The sequence below is a fragment of the Mya arenaria genome, chromosome 2, assembly GCF_026914265.1.
Source record: "Mya arenaria isolate MELC-2E11 chromosome 2, ASM2691426v1".
NCBI classification, from domain to species: Eukaryota; Metazoa; Mollusca; class Bivalvia; order Myida; family Myidae; genus Mya; species Mya arenaria.
The window spans coordinates 43,716,915-43,730,220 of record NC_069123.1 but is presented as its reverse complement, the minus strand read 5'-3'; the positions used below and the strand labels follow the sequence as shown (position 1 = coordinate 43,730,220).

The following is a 13,306-nucleotide window of genomic DNA, read 5'->3' as shown; positions in this document are numbered from 1 at the left end:
AGAGAAATTTTTGCGTAAATATCTTCAAACCAATGATATAAGATTGCTGACAAAAAATCAGATCATAGATTTTCATATTTCCATTCGAAAATTAATGTTTTATGGCCTAAACTGCTACTTAAGGTTTAAGAAAAATGCATAACACATGTTTTTTTTTAACTTATATACAAATATCTGCAATCAAATTTTTTTCAGCAGTCTTAGTTAACTGGTTTCAATGGATTTTCGCTAAAATCTGCTCGTTCCAAAACAAAAAATAAAAAAGTTGTCAAAACGTTCAATCTGTGAGAGTGCAGCTTTAAATGTTAACATGCCCTTTTAATTTAACAGAAGTTCCTAAGTCAATCAGGGGCCATAACTTGTATCAAAGATATAATGGAATTGGATATTATGGAGTTATGTTACCTCATTGTGTGAATGGTCTTGAACAATTGTGTGAAGTATTAAGTCAACTGAATGAAGAGTATAGAAGTTATAAATAAATATCAACCTGCCCTAAAACTTTAACCTTTAAATCAACTTGAACTTTATTATGAACATTGATATCATTTATAACATCATTTCTCTTTCAAAATAAGGATACTTTATTTCATAAAACCATTAAAAATACTAGAACTCCGCGAGTCGGATGTGTCGCCTGACGAATTATTTACTGTCGACATTATAGCTGTTAGATTGGCATTTTATTCATTTATAGACAATGATGTTGCCATTTAACTTTCAAGTGTAGGTGGCATTTGAACCCTCAATCAGATATACCTACGGAATAAGTTTCAGGTTGAAACCTCCTATAGTTTACGAGATATGCCACGGACAAAACCTAAGCAAGAAAATTAACAAAGGGCAATAATTCTAAAATATGGCAGCAAGGGTAACGGTTCTTGAGCACTGCACTTGCCCTCAATGAGATCTATCTAGCTATGAAGTTTCAAGTTGATACCTCTTATATTCTTCAAGATATGGCCCGGACAAAACTTTAAGCATGAAAATTAACAAAGGGCAATAACTTTAAAACTAAGAAAGCAAGAGTTACTGTTATTGTGCACTGCACTTGCCCTCAATGAGATCTGTCTAGCTATGAAGTTTCAAGTTGATACCTCTTATATTCTTCAAGATATGCCCCGGACAAAACTTTAAGCATGAAAATTAACAAAGGGCAATAATTTTAAAACTAAGAAAGCAAGAGTTACTGTTATTGTGCACTGCACTTGCCCTCCATGAGATCTTTCTACATATGAAGTTTCAAGTTGATAACTCTTATATTCTACAAGATATGCCCCGGACAAAACTTTAAGCATGAAAAATAAAGGGCAAAACTCTAAAAATATGGAAGCAAGAGTAACAGTTCTTGTGCACTGCACTTGCCCTCAATGAGATCTATCTAGCTATGAAGTTTCAAGTTGATACCTCCTATATTCTTCAAGATATGCCCCGGACAAAACTTTAAGCATGAAAATTAACAAAGGGCAATAACTTTAAAACTAAGAAAGCAAGAGTTACTGTTATTGTGCACTGCACTTGCCCTCAATGAGATATATCTAGCTATGAAGTTTCAAGTTGATACCTCTTATATTCTACAAGATATGCCCCGGACAAAACTTTAAGCATGAAAATTAACAAAGGGCAATAATTTTAAAACTAAGAAAGCAAGAGTTACTGTTATTGTGCACAGCACTTGCCCTCCATGAGATCTATCTACATATGAAGTTTCAAGTTGATAACTCTTATATTCTACAAGATATGCCCGGACAAAATTTTAAGCATGAAAAATAACAAAGGGCAAAACTCTAAAAATATGGAAGCAAGAGTAACAGTTCTTGTGCACTGCACTTGCCCTCAATTAGATCTATGTACATATGAAGTTTCAAGTTGATACCACTAATAGTTTAGGAGATATACCCCGGACAAGCGAAAATGGGACGCGGACGCCGCCGCCGACGCCACCAACGCCGCCGACAAAAGTAACCCCTATATGTAGTCTTTTCAGGCGACACAAAAACTATTCGCCTACTGGAAGGTGGTTAAAATTGACTGGTGCATAACAAGGTCTATCTCGAAGCTTGTCAGAGGTGCCCGAGTTATTACGACTGGATCGAGTTGTTCCCCTTGGCATTAATTGTTGTCTGTGTCAGTCAACTTTCATTTATTGGAAAGGTAATTAAACAATGTGTTTTAATGCATTAAATGCTTGTTATGTGCAAAATAACTTTTAACTTACATGGTAAAATATGAATATAGCCTGTGTGTATCATCTATCAGTGTACTAAGACTTCCTTTGCTTACTGTTAAATCGAAGTTGATATATAAATGTATAATTTTTAATACATATATGTTGAGGATTTAATTACCTTTCAAATAATGTGGCCATAAAAAGTATTTCTATAGTATGTGTCCGACACCTGACCTATTTGTTGACATAGGGGTCGGTCATTTTGTTTTGTGACGTATGTATAATCAATCAGTGTACATGTATATGACATTTTCACTAGATAACAATACCAAACATGGAGGTTACGTGACCGCGAATATGCACGTTGTTAAGAAGCACCTGTCAGTGACGTCATCTGCGCCACTTCGACTTAGAATACAATGACGATGTAATAATACCAAGTTTGGTCTCTTTATGTCAAACCTAACTAAAATTATTTGATACATAAGGTGACTTTGATGCTGCCCTCCCACCAGCCCGCCCAAACAATGACGCCAGTCATTCAAATAACTTGATTTCCCATTATGAAAATGTGGTTAAGAATATACAAATATGCCTTTCAAAGGAAATAAAAAAAAAATAAAAAAATTCAAGGGCCATAATTTGTATTTAGGCTTAAAACGGAGTTATGCTTCTTATTGTAAGATGGTCGTAAATAATATTGAATTTTATTAAGTGCATTTAATGAACGGTATAGAAGTTTTTTTTATTAAAATCCCAACTTGCCCTTTTAAAAACTTGCCTAAAACTTTAACCTAAGTCAATCAGGGGCCATAACTTGTATTGAGGGTATGGAGTAATGTAACCTCATTGGGTGATGGTCCTGAACAATTGTGTGAAGTATTAAGTCAATTTAATGAAGGATATAGAAGTTATTAAACAATATCCCAACCTGCCCTAAAACTTTAACCTAAGTTCCATAGTCAATCAAGGGCCATAATTTGTATAAAAGATAATATGGAGTTATCTAACCTCATTATGTGATGGCTCTGAACATCTGTGTGAAGTATTAAGTCAATTGAATGAATGGTATTGGAGTTTTAAGTGAAAATCCCAACTTGCTCTAAAATTTTAACCTAAGTCAATCAGGGGCCATAACTTATATTATAATAATATGGAGTTATGTAACCTCATTGTGTGATGGTCCTGAACAACTGTTTGAAGTAATAAGTCAATTGAACAAAGGATATAGAAGTTATTAATAAATATTCCAACTTGCCCTAAAACTTTAACCCAAGTTCCATAGTCAATCAGGGGCCATAATCTGTGTAAAGAATACTATGGAGTTATCTAACCTCATCATGTGATGGCCCTGAACAACTGTGTGAAGTACTAAGCCAATTGAATGTAGGGTATTGGACTTATAAGTGAAAATCCCAACTTGCCCTAAAACTTTAACCGGACGCCGACGCCGGGGGCGAGTAGTATAGCCTACCTATTCTTCGAATAGTCGAGCTAAAAATGTAATTACGTATATATTTTAATTGCTGGGGAAACGACATGATCTTCAAATGTTTGTAGCTGACAGTTCTCTCGAATGAATATAAACAATCCGAAGTGCAGGTACCCATTCACGTGAACGTTATTCGGCACGTTTCGGATTACATTGATAGATGGTATACACCGATAGATGATATGTAGCAAGGTGCATATTTCAGTATTTTATCAATTTGTGTGTTTGGTATGGTTCTATATCGTATATTGTTTTGTATTGTTTGTGTATCATTGTGTTTAATGTTGTGCTACGTGGTTATTGTCCTCTGTGCGTTACTGTCCGTCTATGTCCGTCAATGTCCGTCTGTGTCCGAGTGCGTCAGAGCGTGAATACTGGTTATGCGAGTTTGTCTAAATTTATAGAGTGATTGATTGGTTCATAATGCCTTTTCCCTTTTTTCCCACTTCATTGCACACGCCCTTATTTATATATACACATATATCATTCCATTCTGAATCATCATCGACGCAAGTCAAGATTTCAATTGTAACAGTTGTTACTATATTCTTACTTATTTAATATTCGCTCTTATCTTTGAGCTGAAATATTCATTCATATTTAATTATTATTTAGACGTGCCTGGTTTCATTCGACAACGTATAAATAAATATATTCAAATTCCGAAGTTGAGTGGTTTTGTCTTGGTACACCCACACTACAGATACATTGAGTATAAACCTTATGATCAATTTCAACCATAAAATACTTTACTTAATACAATTTCAATATTTTAAAACACCCCCGCTTTTTGCACCAACCCGTTTAGACGTTAGGGATTGGAAGAATTCCGTATAACACGTCTATTATTTTAGACTACTGAAATTCCCAACCAAAATACTGGTTGAGAAGCAGTTTCCGACGGAAAGCAGTTTCCGACAAATCGCTTTTTCGCGTACTTTCTTTATATCTTCATAGAGAAGTACTGCAATTCATCTATATGGTAACTAGGCAATCAAAAGTTGAAATTCTTACCGAGACACGTTAGTAACTTTTATTATTATCTAATGTTTAATGTTTATTTTTCATTTTGTACACCACGCGCAGCGTATTGCACATGCGTGTGAACCTAATTTGCATATCTATGAATAGCTACAAGGTTTTCCTAAATTGCAGACAATGCGAAAACTTTTTTTTCTTCACAGGACATTGCGACAGGTAAACACTGAAAGTTTACCTGTCGCACCAAATATTTACCTGTCGCAATGTTACAAACAGTATTCAGTTACATCAGCCTAAACCTTGAGTTTAAGCCTCTTATTTAAGTTTTGTAATTCCCCATTATAACAGGTTTAGATCTTCTTGGTTAGATGTGTCCTACTATTATAAATTACAAAAAAGGAGCCAAACATCAGGGCAAAAAAATCAATATTTCGGATCTTGAGTCATAATAATTTTTTTCCTTCCTTGCCTCCCAAAAAACTCATCCGGTTTGTCTACCAATGGAGTTGCTAGATCTTACTATTTAAATTCATCTTTAAATTAAAGATACAGTACAGTTATAAAATATAACGAATTGTACTACATGTCAAACTCAGACACAACATTTATGCGAAAACGAAAGTTAAGTTCTTGTTATGGGCAATGTTAAACAGAGCGGAAAGAGTGTCAGCTCAGTATATTCATCGTCATATTTAAATTAACACGATTGCCGGGAACCAATTGGCCGAAATAAATACATACAGAATTGTGTAATTTCCGAACATCTCCGTAAAATTCCGTCTATTAAAAAGTATCAGAGTGCGAGATGAAATCGGAACCTTACGTGTATTTTCGGCTTTTACGGAAACATGTGCAAAACGGGGTTTACAAATAGTGATACACAGATAAACAATAATCATGATATAATAGTTAAAAATAACTCTGAACATTTATTTAGAAACTGAAAGTAAATTTTCCAAAAATTTAACGGTGCTGACTATAATTTTTCACCGGACATTGTGACCGACCAAAACAAAAGTTTCGTCGGTTAAAATGGAAATATACCAGACATGTCCGACTGTCCGACGGACATTCGCATTGTCTGAAATTGATTTATACAAACAATGATATTGTGTACATATTTGTGAACACTGGTGTCATGCTTGTTTCGCCACCACATTCACTAAAATGTATACCAACACAAGTTTCTATCAGAAATGAATCAGCATAAAATTGGTATTCAGTGTCTGCCTGATTTCGAGTATGAATTGGCTGTCGTAAATTTTAAGGTTTAAATTTTTCGTAAATGCTAAAGAATGAAATAATATTTCTCTCATTACAGTCTTATATTTAGTATATTTAATAAATGTATAATAAAAGCACACAATAGGCACCTTAAATCTGCCACGCATTCGATTTGTCGGAAACTGCTTCTCATTACAAGCTAATCAGAACAGTGGAAGTACCCTCTTTGCGCCCCTATTAGATACACTATATGTGACGTCACACATGTGAAAAATATATCAACAATAGCAGCTTGAGCTGCAGTTCTCTAAAATGTTAACAATTTTAGTATGTATTTAAACACGTATAAATAATTCAATAAAAACGTATAAAAACTGTCGGAAACTGCTTCTCAAACCAGTACGTCATTTTATAATTCATTAAATTGTTCATTGTTTAACTGAAAACAAACAGTACCTCTACATTAAAAAAAGATATTGTACAGGGACATACTTTATTCCTGTTTAGTGAGCATTGGTCCGCAGACACGGCAAGTCAGTTTGAGGAAGAAATCGAATAAAAGTCAAGATGTTTACCATTTTTCTTTCGCACGCGATTTCGAAAGGCAAAACGTATTATCACAAACGGATAAAACCGGTATGTGACTTAACTGAAAATACTTTATAATTGGTTAATATTCAATACGAAAACAATGACTACGACGAAACAGCCTAATAGCTCATGTCAACTGGCTATGTACAAAGTCAACATATTTTCACTTGCTTCAAGAAGACCACCTATTGACACGCCAAGAACTACTGTCCACTTCCACACGCTGAGAATTACTGCCCATCACCATTTTGGGTGACAGTGCACGGCAGGTGTCCGGTGTTGGATGTGTACGTACACGCTGAGAATTACTGTCCATTACCATTATGGTTGGCAGTGCAAGCTCAGAGTCAAGCCCAGAACGGATGGCAGTCCACATCATCACGAAATACCACTGTAAATATTATAATTGTTATATTCATTGCACGGCAACTTAATAATTGTTCGGTGCTGGTTGTTCACAAGCCCAGACTATTCCTATTCAAACACAGCAGGGGTCCTCACGAAGTACCATTGTGAATAAACTTGTGTTCTTTTCATTCGCCCTCAACGTCCTTTCAATTGTATATATGTGTTGTTTTTCATTATTGTAAACCAACATCATGCTTTGTCCGACAATTATGTAACCCCTGTTCCTAGTATCCGGAAACATACTGATTTTTTGTACACCGAAAACAAATTATTGTACATAGTTAAGCTGTCTGTCTGTTTGTATGTAACTGCATGTATGTTTTTGATAATGAACTGTATGATTATTATAACGGGTAAACTTATAAGTGCAATAACAAATTTACAAGTCCAAGAATAAAACGTTTCATATAAGTTGTTCTTCAACATTACAATGTGCTATATCATGCTTTTCAACTCCTCTCTTCACCTCTTTTTCCCTTCTCGTGGAACACTCAGTTTTTATACGATTTCACATACGCCTAATGGCATTCAAGCTGCGAAGGCAAAGTTACCGTTTCTGAATTTGTTTGTACAAAGTGACAGTCATACGTAACTTTAAATAAATCATTACTTATGGTCACTTATGGTTAGGTTACTGTTACTGGGTAAAAAAATCTGCGGATCTTCATCGTTAAATAATAAGTAAAAAAGTTCCATAACACCCTGTCAACTCATCAGAATTAAGCTGTAGTACCATTGGATGTTTACATTACGCAGTAACCGTGTACAATTGTATCAGAAACATTGCCCGCTAACCGTTTAAACATTTGATTTTGAATGTATTTAACAATAAACATACATGTATTTTACTTAATCTGTTAAGTCACATTTGAATATAAACGAAACCCTAGCCGAGTCGTTTGAAGACAACCACAACGTTTTTAAATAAACACAATATTAATAAATTAGATAACTACATTTACATTAAGTCCCATAAGCCACTATATTACATTATACATAATCATAAATGAACATGTAAATATAACCAATAACTAAAGTCAATAGAAGTAAAAAGCAAACATTTTTCAGAATACAAATATGATACATGTATATCGATGATATAAAACTGTTTGTGTGTGCTTTAATTGTGATTCTATAAAACACACACAAAAGGGCTCATCGAAGTATAGCCTGGAAGTTTATGGACGTTGTGTATATCTGAAATTAGGAATTGTACATTATAACACACACACAATTAATAAATAAATGTGCATACACAGAACGAAGTGTCTTGCAATATAACTAAAATACGAAGATAATTTTAAAAATATATGTGAATTATCAGTGGATCCATGTAATCCGAAGTCGGATTTCCATTGAATTTTCATTTCATTTATTTTTTGTTCAAGTATCTATAACTTCGGCGATTTTGTATTTATTTCATCAGAATTTAAAATTTAAACCTTTTATCATGTGCATTCAAATATGCATACAATAAAACCGGTATGTTATCATTGGATCTTGAATGAAATTGGATTCCGGTTTCATCACGTACCAGTACATTCGGAGCTTCTCGGCCATTTTTTCAAAAACAACCTCGGCATTCGGAACTCCTCGGCTATTTTATCGAAAACAACCTCGGATGTATTTGGACGGTTTACATACTCAAACTGTGGTACGTTTAAGTCCGCTGCAAGTAGATCGCGTAGTGATTTTATTTAGCAGTTAAACTTTGTGACTTAACTCTTGGGATTCTTAATTATGTTTGCAATTATACAATTCAATGACAATCAATTTAAACTAAGATCAATAAATACAACTCTAAAACGCTAAATTTAATTAATGATATAATTCAAAATTTTACGAACTACTTCAACTGATGTACCTGCATACATCCGAGGTTGTTTTCGATAAAATGGCCGAGGAGCTCTGAATGAAGAATGTGGATACGAGGGGCATATAAAGACAGATCCTAAGTGTCCAGCTAGAGGAAAGAAGTGCAGAAAATGTAAAAAAGAAAATCATTTTGAGAAATGTTGCAAATCTAAGCCTTTTGGTAAACCAAATCAGAGCCGTAGAGAAAAGATCAGAGCAGTTGATGTTGATGAAAATGATTCATCTGATGACTACGTATTCACTGTATCAAGCCAGCGCATGAAAGGAGACATACATGTTGACATAGGGGGAATAACCATTCCCGTGATTATAGATTCGGGTGCAACCGTGAATATCATTGACAGAAACATGTGGGAATACATGAAAGAAAGAAAAGTGAAATGTAACAGTAAACTGCCAAATAAAAAAGTGTATGCATATGGTAATGATAAACCTTTAACTGTAGCTGGGAGTTTCACTGCTGATGTAACAGTGTCAAATAAAACTGTAAATGCTGAATTCATTGTGGTAGAAGAAAATGGACAGGCATTGTTAGGTAAAACGACTGCTGTAGAGCTAGGCATTTTACACATTGATATGCCGAGTATGGTGAACAACGTTATGACTGATGCTGAAAGGAAACAAGACCTGTGCAAGAAATTTCCAAAGTGTTTTGATGGTAATGGCAAGTTAAAAGATTATCAGCTTCACATTCCAGTTGATAATGACATTGAACCAGTTGTACAGTCATTGAGAAGAGTACCGTATGGGTTACGAGAGAAGCTTGAGAAGAAAATAGATGAGTTAGCAGAGTTGGACATTATTGAAAAAGTAAACACAACAAGTAAGTGAGTAAATCCAATTGTTGTCGTGCCAAAGAAAGATGATATAAGACTTTGTATTGATATGAAAAGAGCCAACGAAGCAGTTAAAAGGGAGAGATACCCTATTCAAACAACAGAAGAAGTTTTGCAAGATCTGAACAACTCGACTGTATTTTCAAAGCAAGACATCAATATGGCCTACCATCAAATTGAATTGGACCAAGAATCTCGAGGAATTACTACATTCATGACTCATAAAGGAATGTATCGGTACAAACGACTTATGTTTGGGGTCAGCTGTGCTTCTGAGATGTACAATAAAGTGATTGCACAAACATTGGGTGATCTAGAAGGTGTGAACAGTATATTCGACGACATTATTGTACATGGACGAAGTGATGATGAGCATAATGCAAGACTAGAAGCATTGTTAGAACGTCTTGAACAGAAAGGACTTACGTTGAATCTGGAGAAATGCCAATTTAATATGACTCATGTAGATTTTATGGGCATGGTTTTGTCAGACCATGGAGTAGGTATTCACGAAAGTAAGGTGAAAGCTGTTCTTGAATTTAGGCATCCAAAAACTGAATCAGAAGTGAAGAGTTTCCTAGGTCTCGTCAATTTTAGTGGACGGTTTATTCCAAATCTCGCATTTATTGCTGAACCTTTGCGAAAGTTGACCAGAAAAGGACTTTCATTCACATGGGATGCTGAACAAGAGGAAAGTTTCAAAGAACTAAAAAAAACAGTTGTCAACTGCGAAGAACCTTGGGTATTTCGACAAGAAAGAGAAGACTCAAGTAATTTGTGATGCAGGGCCAGTCGGAATAAGATGTGTTCTGGTGCAAGAAAATGGGCAAGGTGAATCCAGAGTGATTCTATATGTGAGCAGAACTTTGACGAGTATAGAACGGAAGTATTCGCAAACGGAGAAAGAAGCACTATCCATTGTTTGGGAGAGACTACATATGTATTTGATCGGAATCGAATTTGAACTGCTGACAGATCACAAGCCGTTGCAGTTCATATTTTCTCCAAATTCCAAACCATGTGCTAGAGTAGAAAGGTGAATGTTGCGATTAAAACCATACACATATAAAGTCAGACATATTCCAGGGCATACAAACATTGCAGATGCACTATCGCGTCTAGTGCCTGAAACAAGCGTTCCAAAAGGAAAATGTGATTTTCTTAACACGTAGGAGTAAGTTAAATTTGTAGCAAGCGAGGCGACACCAATTGCCATGTCAACAAAGACAATTTAACAAGGATCAAAGGATGATAAAGAACTGAAAGAGATTCAAAATCTGTTAAGAACAGGTCGATGGCATGAACTGTCAAACAAGAGCTATTTGCCGATAAAGCATGAATAAGCGTCTTTAGGCTATTTAGTACTTCGAGGTACTAGAATCCTTGTACACAAGACATTACGAGAGGACATTTTATCTTTGGGACACAAAGGTCATCCGGGCATTGTTTTAATGAAACAAAGATTAAGATCCAAAGTATGGTGGCCAGGGATAGATAAAGAGATAGAGAACTGTTGCAAATCATGTTATGGGTGTCAAGTAGCTAGTCAAGTTACTACGAAACCTGAACCAATGAGCCGAAGATAATTACCAAGCCAGCCATGGGAGCATCTGAGTGCTGATTTTCTGGGACCACTGCCGTCGGGAGAAAATCTACTAGTTATTGTCGATAACTATTCCAGATGGATTGAGGTTTTCATCATGAAAACTACTACGTCGGAGAAGATTATAAACTATCTAGATAGTATTTTCTGTGTTTATGGAATTCCAGTGTCTTTACAGACAAATAACGCACAAAATTTCAACAGCAAAGAGCTGAACGACTATCTAACGGATCTGAACATTGAACATCGCAATACAACTCCATATTGGCCGCAAGCAAATGGAGAAGTGGAAATCCAAAATAAGTCCATTATGAAAAGGCTACACATTGCGCATGTGCAGAAGAAAAACATGAGAACAGAACTTCAGACATATCTCATGATGTATAGATTTACACCACACTCCACAACAGGGATGTCACCCGCCGAAATGCTGTTCAAAAGGAAAATTCGCACGAAAATACCAGATATTTCGGACCACAGAGTTTCCGATCATGAAATTAGAGACCGCGACATCGAAAGAAAAGGAAAAGGGAAGATTTATGGTGATAACAGAAGAAATGCTAGAGAAAGTGATATAAAAGAAGGTGATCTAGTGTTAGTAAAGCAAAAGAAGCAAAAAAAGTTATCCACAGTGTTTAATCCAAATCCAATGTCAGTAGTAGATAAGCAAGGAAATAGTGTAATTGTAGAGTCAAAAGAAGGTGTGCGATATTCTAGAAATGTGTCACATGTGAAGAAGTCTATTCTAATGATCAGAGCAGAGAATCTGAAAAATCAAAAGAAGTAGAGATAACGTGAAAAATCATCAAAGTGTGAAAAATAATTTCAGTGAAAATAAAAGTGTTCAATCGGAGAAAAATGTGCTAAATGAAAATAGAGTGGAGTCGGGATCAAATTCCAATCTAGAGAATAATCAGGAAGCAGAGTTGACAGAAATAGAACAGATAGAGAATCCTGTAGAAACGGAGGACGTGAAGTCACCAACAAAAACAGTAGCAGAATCCTACTCGCAACCATCGAGAGTTCGAAAAATGCCGCAGAAATACTCAGATTTCATTATGAGTAACAAATGAGACATTAATATGGGTATTTTTAGGGATTCAAAGAATGTATTATGTATAAATGTTAACAGTTGATTTAGCTATACAACATAGATTTTATATTACAATAAGTATGTGTTAATGGCTAAGACATTATTGGGACTGCTAATTATTATCTGTTGCATACAGATTTTAGTGAGGCATTTCAAATAAGTCAGGATTTGAAGTGAAACAAATTGTTGATTGATGTAGGAACATACTATTTGTAGGGATATTATGTTACGTATGGATATTTCAAGTATTCCGCACCGAGTGTCATGTAACAGGTGTATCCTACCGAGTGTCATGTAATAGGTGTATCTCACACCACAGTCATGTATTAGGTGTTAATACTACACCATGTGTCATGTAATAGGTGTATCCCGCACCGAGTGCCATGTAATAGGTGTATCCCGCACCGAGTGTCAGGTAAAAGGTGTATCCTACACAAAGTGTCATGTAATATGTGTATCATACACCAAGTGTCATGTAATAGGTGTATCTCACACCGAGTGCTATGTAATATGTGTATCCCGCACCGAGTGCCATGTAATAGTTGTATCCTACACCGAGTGTCATGTAATAGGTGTATCCTACACCAAGTGTCATGTAACAGGTGTATACCACACAAAGTGTCATGTAATAGGTGTATCCTAGACCCAGTGTCATGTAATAGGTGTATCCTACACAAAGTGTCATGTAATAGGTGTATCTCACACCAAGTGTCATGTAATAGGTGTATCTCACACCAAGTGTCATGTAATAGGTGTATCCTACACCAAGTGTCATGTAATAGGTGTATCCTACACGAAGTGTCATGTAATAGGTGTATCCTACACCAAGTGTCATGTAATAGGTGTATCCTACACCAAGTGTCATGTAATAGGTGTATCCCATACCGAGTGTCATGTAATAGGTGTATCCTACACGGAGTGCCATGTAATAGGTGTATACTACACCGAGTGTCATGTAATAGGTGTATACTACACCGAGTGTCATGTAATAGGTGTATCCTACACCGAGTGCCATGTAATAGGTGTATACTAC

General features: G+C 35.6%; 1 protein-coding gene across 1 annotated transcript; it reads left to right on the top strand.

Annotated features, from left to right (window-relative positions):
* The first annotated feature begins 9,326 nt into the window (after window positions 1-9,326).
* On the top strand, window positions 9,327-12,253 carry LOC128215074 (uncharacterized). The gene is made up of 3 exons (XM_052921803.1): window positions 9,327-9,564; window positions 11,348-11,774; window positions 12,010-12,253. The coding sequence occupies exons 1-3, from the start codon at window positions 9,327-9,329 to the stop codon at window positions 12,251-12,253; spliced, it is 909 nt and encodes a 302-aa protein (XP_052777763.1).
* Window positions 12,254-13,306: the final 1,053 nt, after the last annotated feature.

What these genes read in the sequence shown, in the direction of transcription:
- LOC128215074 (XM_052921803.1), top strand. Translation starts at nt 9,327, where the DNA reads ATGGTGAACAACGTTATGACTGATGCTGAAAGGAAACAAGACCTGTGC. An exon ending in TGAAAAAGTAAACACAACAA is followed by an intron (nt 9,565 to 11,347) that starts GTAAGTGAGTAA and finishes ATGGAATTCCAG; the next exon opens with TGTCTTTACAGACAAATAAC. An exon ending in ATAAAAGAAGGTGATCTAGT is followed by an intron (nt 11,775 to 12,009) that starts GTTAGTAAAGCA and finishes AAATAATTTCAG; the next exon opens with TGAAAATAAAAGTGTTCAAT.